At 47.5% G+C, this 18,345-nt stretch overlaps 1 protein-coding gene across 3 annotated transcripts in view; it reads right to left on the reverse strand.

The window, feature by feature from the left end:
* Positions 1 to 2,065: 2,065 nt before the first annotated feature.
* Positions 2,066 to 18,345, reverse strand: part of NEURL1 (neuralized E3 ubiquitin protein ligase 1) — a 166,395-nt gene continuing 150,115 nt past the window's right edge. For all 3 annotated transcript variants that reach the window (XM_030031000.2, XM_030031001.2, XM_030031002.2), the window contains exons 5-6: positions 6,417 to 6,563; positions 2,066 to 5,076 (exon numbers count right to left, since the gene is read on the reverse strand). In XM_030031000.2, coding sequence (XP_029886860.1) covers positions 4,835 to 5,076; positions 6,417 to 6,563 — 389 coding nt within the window. In that variant the 3' untranslated portion in view covers positions 2,066 to 4,834. The remainder of the gene's footprint in view (positions 5,077 to 6,416; positions 6,564 to 18,345) is intronic.

Raw genomic sequence — 18,345 nt, forward strand, 5'->3', positions numbered from 1 at the left:
CTATATAATGTATCCCCTTGTATATTGTAACCCACTGTTAATTGCTCCCTTCATTCCCCATTTTTCTCAGAGAGCTGCGCTGCACTCGGACTAAATATTTCTGGTCCTCCTGATGGGTATTTGCAGCGTTTGTAAAGGAGTAAAATCAACCTTAGGAGAAGCGGGGCGGGGGGAAGAGGCTGTGTGCCGTGCCGGGTGTAGAGCACCAGGTGGCGATGCTGGACCAGCTCTGCCGCTCCTGGACCACTTTCGGAGCATCCTCCTTCCTCCAGCTCCTCCTCGCCCCCGGCCCGGCGCGGTCCGTGGGCTCGGGCCCCGCGGGCTGTGCCGCAGCCGGCCGCCGGCCGGGGAAACTCGGGGGATGGTCCTGCCTGAAGCAGCCGGAGGGCTGCGGCGGTGGGATGCCTTATCGCTGGGGAAGGTCTGTGCTGAGCCATGGTTGGTCTTGGTGGAGAATAGCTTGGGAGCGATGCTGAGATCTGGTTTGGATTTGGTGACCTGATGATGGTGATGGCCTGGGGAGGCAGCTCAGAGCAGGGTGACTCCAGCAATGCTTAGCAGATGAGGATGCAGAGCTCACTGGGGCTATTGCACATGGCAGCTGCAGGAGGGAATGAACAGGCTGGGGCTGTCAGAGGGGACACACAGGGGTACCTGCCCTGGTCCCTCTTGCTGATGCCAGGGGAGGGGATAATCTGAGTTTGGCCCAGAGCATTAGCACTTCACTTGTCCTAATATGTGGCAGTGCTTGGGCTTAGCACGTTTGGAAGCAGCTGTCTGGCAGGTCAGTGTCCCCAGTTTTAGGAGCAGTCTATGTTGAGCAGCTCTGTCCCTTGCTCCTGAGGGGACAGGGAGGCTTCCCATGGCTGGCCTGTGGCCACAGAGGGCTTTCAGGCCTGCTAAAGGTTCTCCTGTCCCTGGGAAAGCAGGAGTTGGGCACAGCTCTTGGAGTGCTGCACAGGCGTGTGCAGACTTGCCTTGTCCCAACAGCTAAGAGCTCCTCAGGGTTGTGTTGGAGAAAGCTGGGTTGTAGAAGTGGTTTCGCTTTACCCAGCCTGGAAAGTGTTAAGCCACTGGGGAGCTGTTAGAGTGGAATAGCTTCAGCTGGAGAGGCTGAGGACACCTCTTCTGGGATGTCCCTGTCCCTTGGCAGATGGAGCACCCACACTGAGGGAGAAGATGCCAATTCAAGTATGTCCTGTGATAAGAGACAGTGATCCACCCGGTCTCTCATTTGCTGAATAGCTAAACAAAAGGATGAGGAGGAAATCTCACACAGCTGTGTTGTAGGTGTGCTCCTGAACAGATCGCTGCAGCAGAAGAGCTATTGGGTTTTGGGGGAATTGGCATCACTCTAGAGAATCCAAAGCCCCGTTGGGTCCCTGTGTCCCTTGCTACATGCTGAGGAAGCATCTGCATCTTGCCTCAGCATCTCCCTTGGCCAGACCACGGCTTGTCAGTGAGCCTTGTCAACATGTTGCTCAGTTCAGGGCTGGGATACTCCTGTCAGGTGTTGGACTGTCATATCTCTGCAGAGCTTGGGTGGGGATAGAAGGCTATTTTGTTACTGCTCTGCCTCCTCTGCAGCCACCTTACCTGGCCCCTACCAGGATGAGCAGCATGGTCCTGGGTTTCCTCACAGCACGTTTTCTCTTTCTTGTGCTGGCGGATGGCTTTTTTTGCTGTTACAGGCACTCAGGAGAGTCGGTGCAAACAAGGCAATGAGAGTAAAGAAGCTGTGGCTTCTCTCTTGGGAGGGTGTAAAGAGGCTCAGGAGCATGGGGCTTAAGTTTGCAGGAATGTGGTTAGCCCTTTCTTTTACTTTTGTGGCTTCCTTTATTCCTTACGTGTGTATGGGGTCCATCAGGGGGCTATTCGTTATCCAGCTCTCAACACCCCCCCATCCTCAAGCACTGAAGGAAAGCCTGAGCTCTCTCCACCCAGCTCCCCCCAGGGAAGAGGCTCTCATGCCACTGTTGCTCTTACCTCAGCCTCATGCCACTGCAACGCCCATCATGTTTTGCCATGCTTGTGGAAGTGGTAAATACTCAGTTGCCCATGCTGCTGCAGGATAGCTAAATTAACTTTATTCACAATCACAGTTATCCAATTTTTCACAATGAGTTATTCTTCTCTTTAAACAGAACACAAAACATCTTAAAGTAAAGCAATGAAATGCAAATGACACAAGAACACAGAGGTACGTGGGAACCTACACCAAACAAAACAAAAGGTTAGGATTGTTGTTACTGTTACTGCTTTTGCTGTTTTGTTTTTTTTTTTTTTTTCTCCCTGAAGAGACCCTTGTTCTCCTCCTCCCTGTTCACAGCTGGAGGCCAGCTGATGCCAGGAGCAGGACTTAACCCCAATTTTTGAGCTCGGATGCTGGGGGAGCTTTCAGCTTCTGCTAACTCTTAGAGTTTGGTCCACAGTAAAACAAACACAGTTATATATTAAAACACTCTGAATTTAAAAGGTGAAGAGGGAATTCACACCACTGCACTGGTACCCATGGATGGAATTTCTTGAAAAATAAAATGTACCCCTTGGCTTGCCCTGCATGGAGGGGAACCGGTCCCACTGGTGTGGTGAAGGCTCGGGAGGCTGCTTATTGCACGTTTCCCCACATCCACTATTTTATTGACACCTTCCTACCCCTTGGAGTTCTTTGCACTGGAGTTTGTCTAACTACTGAAACAGGCTCCCCGCGTCTGCCGGTCCCGGCTCTGTCCTCAGGCAAGCTGGAGGCTGGCTGCATGCCCGCGGACCGGCCATGCTTCTGGCATGGCTGCTGTGACCTCCCCCAGACTCGTGCCAACCCGGCCTCCTCCCACTCCGCGGTGAGGACGTCTGGGCACGGGAGCCATGATGCTCCGGGGCTTTCAACAGCCAGCCTGGAGTGCGGGGCAGGGCAGGGCTGGGTTAGGGGTATACACGAGAGGTATGCAAAGAAACAACGTAAATCCCTGTAACCAGAATATCAGCGTTCAAGTTAGTACTGCCCAGCGGGGCGGGCCGGGGGTAGCCGCAGACCCCCGTGGTAGGCTGCAGTGATGGTGGTGCCTTTAGAGAAAGGCTCTACAATGCGGTCTCCAACTAGCAGCCTCTTTTTTCATTTCCTCGAGAGGACAGGGCGAGGACATGTTTTCCAGGTGCTCTTGGGAGCAGCCTCTGCAAGTGCTTCTTCACCCACCTGCTGCCTGGGGGGGTACGGTAACCCCTGCAGCGAGCGGCTGTGTATATTAAATGCCTTTATCCCTACGCCATGCTGTTCCCCTGCGTCCTATCAGCGGCCATATGCTGGGGTGCAGGAAAAGGCTCGGCAGGAGGGGTGCGACTTCATGGCCTTCCCGGGCCTGGCCTGGTGGGCAGCATGGCAGGGTGAATGCCACTGCTGCTGCACTGCAGCCCTGATCACCCCTCGGGGCCCAGGCACCATCTCTACCTCCCGCACAGCCCTGAAAGGCAGCAGGCTGCGGGGCAGACCGACAGCTCCTGCTGCTGCGGAGCCACCGTGCCGGGGCCCAGGGGCCGGCAGCCCTGGACAGGCCAGGGGCCATGGCGAGTGGCGGCTGTCACGGCAACCGCAGGGGCGGCCATTGCAGGCACCCACCATGGGGGCGGCAGGGTTCCCAACTGGGGCTGGAGGGAAGGGGATTTATTTAAATAAACCAAAGCAAACTAAACGCCTCAAGCTAATTTTTTTTTCTTTCCTTTCTTCCTAACATGTAAGGACAGCCACGTCCTGCCGGCGGGCTGGCTGTGAAGGGCTCAGTACCACCTGGCTGGTCTTGTCTTAAAGCACAGTGATAAAGTTACCAGTAAATGAAACCCGCAGACATGTGGGTTTATACATTCTTCCCCACTGGGGTTGGGGGTTTTGTTTCTTTTTTTTCTTTTATTTTTTTCCTCACAAGTGCTGTCAGGATGGTAGGGGGAGGAAAGGTGAGGGAGACACATCTCCCTCTCCCACAGGCCCGTGGGGGCAGACATGCTGCTGAATCCCTTGTGCTGCGCGGAGACCACACGCAAGTCGGTAGTGGTGGGGTTTGAGAGCCGCCCGTCATGCAACGGGATGGCAACAGGAGACGGCTGGATGCCACTGCGAGGGGGCAAGGCCCGTGCCACTGTTGGCTGCCAAACTCGCCATGAATGCCTCTGCCAGGGAACAGCGAGGGAGGAGCGGAGGACAGCCCTCAGGGGGCTGCCACGGGGCCGCTCTTCTGCCTGCGGACATGGGGCAGGTGTTGCTTTGCAAATCCTGGGTCCTTTTCTGCACTGGCCCCAGCCTTTCTGCTGTGAATGTGCTCACTGCACCTCCCTCGCTGGGTCAAAGCTTGCCTCGCTCTGTCCTTTCTAAGGGGCTTCCCACAGTCAGGCTGGCTGTACATGGAAACATGTCGCTTGTTTCTCCTCTTCTGCTAAGCTGTCCTCTGCACATGGGGTGTCTCTGGAAGGAGATGTGTAGCACTGAACCTTTTACCACTTGCTGCCCCTGCTAAATGTTGGAGACTCCCCTCTGCTGTGCATGGTGTAGAAAAGGGATGATCGCACCAGCTGGGGGTTTTTTGAGATAAAGTTTAAAATCCACAAGGGAGATTAGTCCATCGCAACTTCCCTGACACACTGGAGTTCAGCCCCAGGGCTTGCTTGGAGGGTAGAAGAGCAGCATCTAAGCTTATCTCATCTGTTGTCCATGGAAGAGGGGATCAGGGTGGTGGGTGGTGGGTGGTGATGGTTTCTGAATCTCCTGAATAATGAATAGAGGCCAAGACCTATGTGGTTTCACAGCCTTCTCCCCACCTGCCCAGTCCCCACCACAGCATCTGCTGCTCTAAGTGCTGCGGTATGTTTTGATGATATCTTTGATGGCCCGTCTGCAAATGGGGCAGCAAGCGTTGGCCATCTTCTTGAGCTTCAGCCCACACGAATAGCAGAGACACATGTGTCCACAGGAGTAAATGACCGTGTCTACCATGTTCTCGTAGCAGATGGTGCATTCATCTCCCCAGGGCCCTGAGACAGACGGGGAGATGGGTGACTCAGGCAAGCTGATTGGAGAGTTGGGAGCTGTCCCTGAAACACAAAGAACAGGGTCACCATGCCGCTTAAAATGCTTCCTGACATCCCAGGGTAATTTCTGCCCTGAAGTTAGCTACAGAGGGAGGAACCATGCCCTAGCAGAAATGGATGCTCCAGGATCACAGGGCCTTCCTGTGACCTACTGTCCCACTTGCTGAGCCCTGGTTCACATGCCAAGGCTTAGGACAGCAGAAAAGCGGCACCTTCTGGGAGCTGCTGCCCACACAGAGCAAACCAAGAGAAAGCTGTTCCCACGCAGCAGGGACAAAGAGCAGTTTCACGTTTTCAAACTACTGTCTAAACTTTAACAAGGGAGGAAAAACCAGGAGGGGCAGATCAAGCCATCTGCTTTGAAAAGGGAGAGACTGGGTGGCACATGGTGGCAGCAGCTCCCAAGACAAGCAGTGCTTCATCTCTAGGGCTGATCCAGGGATGTGAGACCACAATGCCTAGCTACAGATCACCCTGTGTGGATTCTTCAGGACAGGGGTGGGGGTGGTACCCCCATGGACAGCATCTAGCTCATAGTAGGTCATTGCTTCAAGAGCTGTGATGGGCTGCAGTAATAATGCTCACAGCACATCTGTAATGAGGCCTCATCAATGAAGCCAGATGAGGTAGCAAGATAATGAGAAAATTTCTATTTTTTTCCCTCAAAACCCATTAAAAATCTGAATGTTTGCTGTCACCAGTTACTAGACTTGAGACTGGTAGGTACCTTCAGTGAAAAACACCCTTGGTTTGGACAACAATGACAAGGATTTGGTAAGTTATATATCCCACCATCAATGCCTTGGGATCATGCAGGTGCCTGGGGTTTTAAAAAATGCTGTGGAACAGCCTATCATTTACTACTGCATGTACATTTATCTAAATATCACTGGAATTTATCGGCATACTAGAAATATCAATGCTGCCTTTTTCTGCAGAGGGTACTGAAGGTGTGTGGAGAGGGAAAAGGGGGAATATCTGTAGCTCCAGTCTAAGCTAGCATGCAACATGTCACTGCCACAAAGCTCTCCAGAAGGAGCTGTGCATCACAGGGCCATGCACATAACAGAAACCCTGCTTCCTCCCTTGGGACCGTTCATGATGAAAAGGGTTGGAGAAATATTGCTGTCTAGGCATCTAAGCAGCTTCCACGTAAAACAGACTGAAAATAGCCTTTGCAGAGGCTCTCCCTTCCCCCGCCAGGGGAGTTGTCAGGAGACTCCGTTGATCGTTGGGGTTTTAGAGTCCTTCTGGGAGACAAGTGTGAGACCGTGAAGGGAAGCAGTGCAGGAGCGGGCAGGGGGAGGCAAAGGCAAGGCAGCCGGGGATCCCACCACACTTACCACTGATAGAGCTGCAGAGGGGGCCAGAGCCACATGTAGACAATATGGGGTCAGAGACGCCGCTGCAGAGGACGGTGGGGGAATTGGGTGTCGATGTGGGCGAGCTTGGTGTGGACAGTCCCAGCCGCTCAGCTAATATGGTGGAACCTGCAACATGAGAAAAGAAACCTACAGTTACTTTTAAAAATTGGGGCTGATGACACATTGGGGATGTGTGGCAGGGGGTGCAGCTCTCAGTGCTTGTCAGGATTTGTGTCTCATCAGCATAAAATCTAGGGAAGAGATAAAGGAAAAAAAACCTCATATGCCTTTTTAAATGCTAGCAGCTGGCCCTGAAGAGACATTGAGCTCCCACAGCCCCTGAAATTTGCTGGAGCTCCTTCAGCCATCATAACGCTTTGTTTCTGCCCTTAAATGTGTCTCAAGTCATTAAGTGCTGTTACTTTCCTTACGGTTTCATGCTCATATGCACCCTCAGCACTATATCCAGCGATGGGCTTGTAGCCAGTAGAGGGGACAGCCTGCAGTAGGGTGGGCTGGACTCCAGCACAAGAACATATCACCTTGTCAAAGCACTCTTCACTAACCCAGTGCAAAACTGCATCATTCCAGGCTCTCACAAATTCATCAAAGTCACTCAAGGACTTCCTAGAGACAAACACAAGGGTTTGGCAATCAGGAAAACTTAGCTCTGCTCACTGCTCTGCCTCTTTTGTAGGATGGCTTCTGTCAGAGGTGGGGATAAGTCACCAAAATGCATTTGGCTCTGGGATGAACAAGGACACCTCTGCCCCCATTCAGGAATGTTTTCTCCACTCCCTGCATGTCTGGATGTGATGGCTCAAGAGTGCAGAGCCCCTTCAAGTCCCTTCTAGGTGTCCGCAGCTCCATTACCTCCTGCTCTCACTGCCCACCATCACCTCTGTGTTAGTGTGCTCTCTGCCAGAAAAGCCAGCTCTGCCCCACAGCCTGCTGGGCATGCTCCCTCCATCTCAGCCTCTTTCTTTTGCTGTTAAAACAAGTATCTTAAAGCCCTTTCCAGAAGGGAAAAAAATGGGAATGCTTAAAACTCTAGCTGCTGCAAAGGTTTTGTAGGGGGAATATCATTGTTAACAATGCAGCCTGGTCTTCAGTGAGACAGTGGTGAGACAGTGGCATACACATGCATGAACCAAGGTATAGTTTCTTGGTGGTAAGAACTAGTTTGCCTGTGGTTTTAAAGTTTCTAGTTCCCCAGCTGAGAAGACAACCAGGGTAACTCCAAATCAGAACTAAAATGCTAAGACTTCTTCATGTTACCATATAAGGAGCCAAGAGACACAGAGGGTTTGGATCTGCAGTGTCCTCGATGAGTCGGAGGCTACTCTCCAGAGAAAAAGCAGCAGTAGGAGGCCAGGAAAACCCTGTGCGCCAGAAAGGTCCTTCAGTTCTATTTGCAGGGAGGCTACCAAGACAAGGAGGACCAAACCTGGGAAGCGGGGACTCCAAGTGCCAACAGTGGTTTGTGCAAAAAAAGAAAAAGCACAACAGCAGCTAGTGCCAGCTTCTCCTGCCCTTTTTAGCAGAACAAGACCGACCAGTTTAAGTGTAGCACAGGGATGGAGGGGGCGTCATGTATGCGTTGAAATCTGTTCTGAGGACTGCGTATGGGAGAAGCAATTAACTTCAGCCTTCAGTCCCTCAGTTTTACCCCTTTTCAAATGAGGAGTGCTTTGCTCCCAGGCACAATCTGAAGTTGAATTAGCCTCTATATTATAAAGGGCTTTGGGGCTCTCACACTTGAGATGCTGTAGAGAGGCACCTCCTTTATCACACAGATGGGAGCTGAGGCTGGAGTTTAGCTCAGTAAATATGCAAAGAGAATGATGCAGCCTCTAATGACAGCCACTAGCAATGGCCCTTCCCCTCCAATCTGACAGATGACCGTAGCAGAAAACTTGCCCTGTGGGTAACACACACTGTAAACAGGCCCAGCAGGGGCACAGATTTCAGCTCGTTCACTGCACACAGAACAAATATGAACACTGAGCAGCTGAACAAGTTTTTCAAGCCTTCCCTCTCCTCCCTGCAGCCTGGAGACATTTCTTCCATTCGGCTGACACACAGCACACTGCATTTCTAACACCAACCTGGTCATTTCATTAAATGCAAAATAAAAGCTACTAGGAGCATTTTTCTTCCTGGACTAATAGAATTTGGAGGTGCCCCAAGTGTCACAGAGTATGAACTGATGAAGCATGATGGCAGCAGTGCAAATGGCCTTGCTGCAGTGCAAGGAGAGCTTGTCAGTGCAGGAGCTGCAATCTTCTCTGGTTGTAGCTGGTCTGAGTCCCAAAATGGCCTTACCCAAGACCCAAGGGCCAGCACGCACCTTCCCAATTCTTTCTCCTAACACAAGGCACAGCTCTTGACTTTTCTCCAGCGTAAGTATAGAGCTTTGTTTAAAACAAACTGAGTTTCCTACCAGACAAGACACACTTCTCCCTTGGTGACAGAATAATCAACATAAGACACGTTACTCACGCTGTTAATATATTGCTGGATGGTGTGCAGATACCATGACAGCATGGAATGAGATCATGTGCAGGGTGGAATGAGTGTGGCCAGCTTGGCTTAACTAAAACCAGATACATGTGCTCAAGGCCAAACACGCTCATTGTGTGCACAGAGCTCCCACCAAGAGCTAGCTTTCAAACCATGATTTTAAAAAATTAAATAATCCTAAATAAATAAATTTAAACATTCTTCCTCTCTCTAAAGGCCCCAGATAAATTGTTTCTGCTGCTAACTTGTCTCATGCTTGTTCTCAAATATGCTGAACACATTGGAATCACCTTTAAGTGGATTTTGAATCAATTCGTTTGCTGTTTTATCTTTGCAAAGTCCAATTATTACCAAAATCCAATGCAGACTGACTCTTTCTCTGCACTTCTGTCATCGCTCTGGGAGAGATGCAAACAAATGAACCTATATATCCACCCACAAAAGGAAAAAGAATATTATATTTTCAGTAGAAGAGAGCATTACCATGGAATGTACAGACAACATGCCAGGAAAGGCTGCTAGTATGCTAAAGGTTTGTAATTCAAAATGGTCTTGCCAAACTGGAAATAGGATCAGAAATAAATGGGATGGTATTCAATACGATCAAATGCAAAATGCAGCACTTAAGCAGAGATAATCAGCTACCCAAACACAGGACAGGGAATTAGTCCATTCAATTAGAAATACAGCTGTCCTACAGAAAAAGGCCTGGGGATTGCTGGAGGTCACCAGCTGATCATAAATCAACAATGCCGTTCTGTTATGAAAAGGTTGCACCAATCCAGGGTCATATGAGGCTGGTTAGGGACTGGAGCAGGAGCCTGGAGGCACTGTGGTATCTTTGTCCCTGGAAATACTCAAAACTTGACTGGACATGGTCTTGTACTAACTTGGAAGTTAGCCCTGCTTTGAGCAGGAGGTTGGATTAGATAATTCCCAGGGGTGCCTTCCGACCTAAAATGTTGTATGATTCTACGATTTTTAGATGGCAGCATTTTTCACAGGCTGCTAAAAGGAGAGAAGAAACAATCTGTTCTTCGTGAAACTTCTGGATAAGGCATGAAATCATGGGTTCAGACTCCTAAGGTATTCAGATTAGACCTTATGTAGAAAGTGAAGCACTGTAAAGCAATCGGGCTTCCTAGAAAGACTACGGCATCTCTATGATTAGAGCTCTTTGAAGTAGGTAGTCTCTTGGGATACTATCCAGCATTTATGATTTTTATGAGAGTGGTTATCTGTATCCATAATTGCCCTTTTATAGAATGTCCTAACTGTGGCCAAAATACAGCAGCTGTGGCTGTCAGAGACGCTCTTGGCTCTCTGTATTTATTGTGGTGAACAGGGTGGTTTCCCAGCACATTGCAATCCACTCTCAGGGGATATCGTCTGAGGCTGTCCCAACTTCTAAGCATCTCTCTCAATGGCAGCTGTCTGGGGAAAGCTGTACCGCTGAAGGATTTACGTTGGTAAGAAAGCCAGATACAAAGTCAATACTCCCTAAAAATAAATAAAATTTTCAATTAACTCTCCCCCTTAATTAATTTATAAAAATATTATGTCTACATTTCTTTCTCATAACAATGTGATTATGTTGACCTGCTTATTACTGCATAAGCCCTAGAGAGAGAACTGGAAAACAACCACAACAACAAAACCAGGTGGGAAGAGCACTGTGCTGTCTGCATTCTCCTTCTGAATATGCTTACGGGCATTTGCTATGATGCAAGTAAATCCCCAGGGCATCTCTGTGGCCCAGAGCAGGGAGTAGCTGCCACGAATCTGTTCTGCAGCTATTCTCAACCCATTGCTAGCAAGCAGTATATTAATACTTCCAGATTCAAACTACAGCTGAGATGGAGAGAAAAGTAGAGTAATGCCAAAGAGCATGTTGCTTCCTTATTACTGTTGACTTTGGATCACTGAAGGTTGGGAAACTGGCAGGGTAAGGTGTTCATAACTCATGTCTTAATCTGGTATCTATTCCTGAAAGAGGTGATAGAGGGGCAGGGCCATTCCTGGGACTTAAATAACGACAACAGGCTGAACTCCATCAGATTATGAAAAACATCCATCAGCCAGTGAAAGGTACCCAGTAACATCTTGGGATTTGATCAAGGTATTCCTCATACTGTCCCAGTATGGGGAGGAGTGTTCATGTTCAAAAGGAGACAAAAGCAAGACTCAACCCATTTTACTAAATCTCTGTCTCCCTCTCTTATCCTTTTCCCCCTCATAATTAAATTCAACATTTTATAGTCCCATTGCACTTTTTCAGATCTTAACCCAAAAGGCCTGCAAGCACAATGTTCCTGTCAGACCACTGAGACTGTGCTTGTGGAAGTCTTGCAGAAACCAGGCTCCACAGGCTGAAAATGTCTGCTGCTTTGAAGTGGAAATGTGGTACTGCATAGTCTGGAGACTTTGCTTTCAAGGTAGAAAAGAAACAAATGAGCAATACCCAGTGTTTGCTGGCTGCAAACAGGAATGAATATCATGATTTGTGCCCCCAGAATGCTTTCTGGCAATGCCAAACACCACCTCAGGTATCACACTCACCTTCTGTTATTTGCATTACCTGTCTAGGCTCTTAATGACCATTTCACAAGCGTTATAAAAATAATCCATAACCACTCCGTCTGCCCTCCAGAGCTATCCTTTTTTTCCCCTTGGGACCCATCCAAAAACTCTGTTTTTCCTGGCTTTTAGCATGCTGTCAGTAAATGACCACTACTGTCCGACTCACAGTTCACATAGTTTGATCATCTTCGCCTTTTTAAATGGGCTTTTCTTACTCATACCCATCTTAAGGACTACACCAGGATCTTAACTAAACATTGTACCTAAAAGACAAAACATGGGAGCCTCCTGCCATAGTTTCTAAGGAAGATAAAGTCTTATGCAACATACTGACTTGCCCATATGCTGACTATCATGTGGAGCACACTGACAGCCCCTTCTTTTATATAGGACAGCTAATAAAGATCAGGTAATTACCAATAGTAACCACAGATTTTCAGTGTTGTTCCATCCATCCGCAGGTCCCAGAGCTTCCAGCACACAGTGAAAAAGATTAGAACAGCTTCTGAAATCCAGTTGCAGCCTTCAGCTGGCATATTTAAGGATGCTGAAGAGAGCTGTGCACTTCTCAAACATTTTAGTCCAGTGAGCACTGGGCATCTGACAGTCATAGTCATTTAGATGCCTTTCAAAACTCTCAACTTGATTTCCCTTTGTTAGGAGCCAGATTTTTAAGCCTGTCAGCTAAAATAATTCCCCTATCTCAAAAACTGCTCAATATCCATTCTCACATTTAACACTCTCACTGTACTGGGGCCACTGGTTTTGTTATCTAAATAGGATCAAGGTTCTTTCAAAAATCTGGCACAATTGTGGGTACTGAGCTCATGTGAACATCTGCATAAGGAGGTCTGTCCCATAACACATCAGCTTCTGCAGTGTGAGTGGGCTGTGATGTTACTGGGACAGGATACTAGAGCAACTTAACCCTGTAAGAGTCATATCTTTGCATAATCTAATGTGCTACAGATCTTTGGCTTTATAGTGACCACTAGAATGTGAACATCCTTGATAAATAACCATGTGCAAGACTGGTAGGACTGGGACCTCAATTTTGGACCTTACTTTTTTTTACTGAAAAATCTTTTATATAAGGCTTTTTTTTTTCTCTGCTCATGGATGTAGCTTGTGTACAACTTTCCCACTTTATTTTTTTCTCCATTCATCCACCCATTTCAGAAAAGGGTAGAGATATACTTTTAACTATTAGAGAATGCAGACTGGTGGAATTACACAGCTCTTTTGCATATTACAAGAACAAAAGCCAATATTGAACATGCAGTGGGGAACCTAGAACAGTACACTAAATGTGTATGGACATGCTCGAGTGGGTCCAGAGGAACGCCACGAAGGTGATCAGGGGGCTGGAGCACCTCCCTTATGAGGACAGGCTGAGAAAGTTGGGGTTGTTCAGCCTGGAGAAGAGAAGGCTGGAGGGGAGACAGTATTGAGGCCTTCCAATAATTAAAGGATGCCTACAGGAAAGATGGGGAGAGACTCTGTAACAGGGACTGTCGTGATAGGATGAGGGGTAATGGTTTTAAACTGAAAGAGGGTAGATTTACATTAGATATTAGGAAAAAAGTCCTTACTGCGAGGGTGGTGAGACACTGGAACAGGTTGCCCAGAGAAGTTGTAGCTGGCCCATCCCTGGAAGTGTTCAAGGCCAGGTTGGCTGGGGCTTTGAGCAACCTGGTCTAGTGGAAGGTGTCCCTGCCCATGGTGGGGGGTTGGAACTAGGTGATCTTTAAGGTCCCTTCCAACCCATACCATTCTGTGATTCTATGATTCTATTCTCTTGACCTTGTAATCTAGCGGCAAGACACACTGTACTGAGAACTCCTGGGTTCTTTCCTCTGTCTTATACCAGAAAGACAAAGTTTCTCTCTTTGGATGTTCCCCAGGCAGATGTCAGACTAACACCTCTCCCTTGACACTGACACTAGGAACCCTGGTATTCCACGAGTGGCACATCCACTAAAAGGTGGGTCTTATCAAGACAAGTTTTGCAAGAGCTAAATCCTTCCATGTTTTATTTCAGTAAATGGTTTTCACTAATGCAAATGTTCCACCAGATGTAGAGAGAGCTGCAAATACCAAACACGGTTTCAGCAAGATAGTCTCAATGCTAAAATGACAGCCCCCACCCCAGCACGCTCTCTGCTCTGAAGAGCAGCCATATACTTTTCCGCACATTATCACATTTTCTTGCCTCCAGCCAAGGCTGCAGGAGAGCTATTCTGTCCCCCAGGGCCACTCAGGTCTTGCCCAACAATTTTGAATCCATCATGCTAAAACAAAGGAACAAAGCACCTGTTGCTGCCTGGGCACATGGTAGTTAAAGATCAACAATAATGTTAGGGAAGGATGTAAGCATATACATCACTTCTGAATGCTATAAAATACATGTATTTACACAGCCATTTGTTATGTTCCCACGGTGATGGGAACAATACTACATTGACCAGAAACCAGAGCTTCCTTCCCCTTGGGCTCAATGTTTTTTGGCCAACCATGCCCTCAGAGCCCAGCCTCTGTGCTGCAGCTCATCTCTGCCTCTCAGGTGACCGACATCAGTTGATGATCCAGGGGGTTTTTTGCATTCAAGTATTTCCTGGAGGATTTAAAAGCTGTTCCGAATAGAACAATATTACATTTTGTTCTTTACAAGCCCATGAAAACATAAGGGATTTTGCATTGTGCTACAGAAATGTCCAGAAATAGGTCAAAAAAGCAGCCTGGCAGATTTTGCATGGAAAACCGTAAGGCCTGTGTTTGCAGATGGGTGTCAGACAACCACTGTTCAGGGAAGTAAAAGCTAGATCCAAACCACATGGAGAACAACAGTTCAGACTTTCACGTGAATCAGAAACGGAGTGTAATTTATGGCTTCACGGGAGCATTGCTGTCTGCTGTGTCCAGACGGGCAGCAGGGCACCAGCACATCTATTACTCTCCTGCAGTCATATGCACACTCCAGCTAAGTAGGAGAAACCTGGAAGCTCCAGACACCACAGAAGCTTTTGATTCAGCAACTCTTACAGCCCAAGCCCAATGTGGTGTCTGAAAGCAAAGAACACACAGTAAACTTACAGGGTATCTTTCCTGACCTGACAGGTGAAGTTCAGCAGTTAGTCAGCACTTCATCCTGCAAAATCCTGAGGCCGTGGACACCACGCAATGAACATCTAGCTGAACTGAAGTGAAAGAGCCTCTAATGGGGCTCCATCTCTCAACCTGAGAAATACTAGACAAAGCAAGCACCCAGACAGATGCTTAGATCAAGAAGAGGTAAAAAAAGAAGCCTGGATTAAGTAGCTGTCCTGGTTTCAGCTGGGATAGAGTTAATTTTCTTTCCAGTAGCTGGTGTAGTGTTATGTTTTGGATTTAGTATGAGAATAATGCTGATAACACACTGATGTTTTTAGTTGTTGCTAAGTAGTGTTTATACTAAGTCAAGGTTTTTTCAGCTTCTCATGCCCAGCCAGCAAGAAGGCTGGAGGGGCACAAGCAGTTGGGAGGGGACACAGCCAGGACAGCTGACCCAAACCGGCCAAAGGGGTATTCCATATACCCAGTATATAAACTGGGGGGAGTTGGCCGAGGGGGCAGATCCCTGCTCGCGGACTAACTGGGCATCGGTCAGCAAGTGGTGAGCAATTGCATTGTACATCACTTGTTTTGTATATTCCAATTATTATTATTATTATTATTATTATTATTATTATTATTATTATTATTATCTTCCTTTCCGTCCTCTTAAACTGTTCTTATCTCAACCCATGAGTTTTACTTTTTTCCAATTCTCTCCCCTGTCCCACTGGGTGGGGGGGAGTGAGCAAGCAGCTGCATGGTGCTTAGCTGCTGGCTGGGGTTAAACCGCAACAGTAGCTGAACCATGTGAAAAATGAGAGTTGGAGCTTTCATCCCATTTAAGAAAAACAAAACAAAAAGCCCTCTAAAAGATCACAGGTATTAGTTACCCTGGCCAAAAATGTTTCTGTTCATAAACAGCACCTTTTCTAAATCCATCTCAAAAGGGCCATTTGGCTCAGAGTATTTGGGAGATCACAGCAAAAGTAGTTGTGTGAGCAAAAGGAAAATGGCTGCCTAACCCAGCACCTCCAAGCTCTGTGCTTCTCTAGGAGCAACATGTATGCATAGGGTGGTAGATGCATACAGGAAACAAACACTTTCACTTGTCTTAGCCAGCACTGCTCTGAATTTCTATGGGACACTCTGCTGGATGAAAAGGCATCTGACAAAGAGGGAAAAGAAAGAGTTTAGTCTGCTATGTCATTCTCACAGTAGCCAGAATAACTAACTCATGCCAGTGTTAGTTCAAAGAATAGGCAGATTTTGTCAGTTCTGACAAGTTGCAACTCAAAGAGGCTGGTATATGATCCCATATCCTGTACATTCACTGTAGGCAGGCAAAGGTGTTATGAGATAAGGGAGATCTATACATCACTTACTATGAACTGCAGCCGGGGATAGTTTATTATCCTAGTGATGATGATAATTTCTGCTCTTGTGGAGGAGAGCGTGCAGAGGACGAGACATTTGCAAACCCTGTGGCTGTTGTTTAGATGAAGTCCACTTGCTTTACCCAGCCTTTACCCAGATGCTGGTTGATACCTCAGTACACAGGCTAACGCTCACTGACTTACCCATGGCAAGTGTGGGTTAATTATGTCATGTGTGATGAGATCTTTAGAGGGATGGTACAAAGGTGCCATGAGCAGGTATTAGTTCTGACATCATTGCTGACACTGACCACAAGGGACAAGCATTTGACTGCATCCAACTCTATATGACTGTGCAGTTTTCCAAGGCACAAGTTATAAAGCAACTTGTCCTCTCTAACGCAACAGCTTCATTTTGTACTAAATCTCCTTTAAAACGATGAATATAAAACAGGATGTGAATGAAGAGCCCCATGCAGTGCTAGAATCAAGCCCAGAAGTTACAGACACTGTAATGCTCTTGTGCAGCTCTTGCAACTTAACATCAGTAATGTGTGCTTCACTTGCAGTAAAAGATAAAACCATGCATGATAGGAGGGTTTATGAAGAGGCATCAATTAATACAAGTGGATTTCTTTCCAAGAGGCACTGAATATTAACTCTCTTCCTTCCCTCCTAGACTCTAAAACCATAAAATACCACATAGCCTACAATGCATAGGAACTCCAGGCAGTTAAGTGCCACACAACACAGGCCTGTCAGATCCCAATCAGCTTAATGAGGCCATTCTCCATACAAGTGGGAAATGTTTCCAAAATAAAAAAAAGCATGGACGATAAAACTCTGGGGCACTTCTAATTGAATGCGTGTTAAAAGAAGAGATTGATTACATGCATTTCTGTGCAACAATGTTATGCATTTATCAGGCTTCTCTTGTGCTGTGTTTAACTTGGCAATTTCTACATCATGGGAATGAACCAAGATGGAGAAGCATCAAGTTCCCAAGTGGGTAAAGTACCAGCCACCTCTGAGATCAGAGATGAGGGTGTGTGATTCACTGCTGCAAAGAACTATATTCTCTCAAACAGGAGAAGCTTACAAATTCAGAGCTGGAGAACCAAGATCTCCTTGCCTGTGTGAGATACTTTTCTACAAACTGTACCTACTGTCTGCACCATGGGCAGTGTGTATAACTGTGCATACCAATTACCTTTTAAATATTTTGCATGCTTGCTGCAGTAATTGCATGTGCAAAGTATGTAACTTCACTCAGGAATAGGTTTTTGGAAGGGACAGATACTCTGCCATGGGATGCTGGGGTCCTGGGACAGTCAAGGTGCAACCACAGGCTAAGATAATTGTTTACATAGGAAGGGACGAAAGCCTGGGAAGAGAGGGGGCAAGACGGGATCAGCTCCCAAAAAGCCCTACAGATTCTTAGGAGGATCAGGCCAGACAAGTGCCACAGCAGAGACCAGAGAAAAAGAGGAGAAGGTCTCCCCTGGAGATAATCTGGAGACAGGAGTTGCAGGAACTGTATCAGCAAGGTAAGTGAGGAATCCTGGGATTCAGAGGAATAATCCTGGTTAGAAAGGAGAGGGTGGTCTTTGAGGCTCAGATATGGCCTCTGAATCACTAGTGGTCCGTGGAGAGCTGGTCACTCACCTGTGATGGAGCTAAAGTCAAAGAAAACCAAAGAGGGCAGTGTGATTAACATCACAGGAGGCAAAGTAATTCCCCCTGGTTAAACCATTGCTCTGTGTCACCTAAGCACCTAAGACACTACTCTGTTCACCCATGAAACTGCAACTCTTTCCAGTTGGTTCCCTGGGATAAGGGCTCTGTTGCAACATGGACAGTGGTACCAGGGCTGCTAAGCTTGACCACCAGCGAGAGTCCTAATGGGCACAGCTTAGAGTAAACCTGCCTGTAATGGGATTGACTGCAGTTTGCCTCTACACACTGGCACTGAGGCCACTTCAGATCAAATTTCACTGTTGACTTAAAGAGCCCTTTGCCAGCACCTTTTGTCCCACAGTACTCTGGTGAACTAATCCCCAATTTGGTCCTTTGCCAACTGCTGTTGTCAGAAATCTCGGGGAACCAAGGATTCATAGTTGTTCTGTCTGCAAGTCCCTGGTCAGCTCTTTCCTCCCTTCTCCAGTTTTGAGCCCTTTGACCAATGTCAAGAAAGTCTGAAAGAAGAATGGAAACCTCAGCAACAACTGATTTCTACATATTTTGCAATGGGCAGCTAAGTAGGAGCCCCAACTCATATAACCACGGTAAAGGAGGCAGGAGAGTTTAGCCCACACACTCTGCATTTATCCAGCACGGAT

This window comes from Aquila chrysaetos, chromosome 11 (genome assembly GCF_900496995.4).
Source record: "Aquila chrysaetos chrysaetos chromosome 11, bAquChr1.4, whole genome shotgun sequence".
Taxonomy (NCBI): Eukaryota; Metazoa; Chordata; class Aves; order Accipitriformes; family Accipitridae; genus Aquila; species Aquila chrysaetos.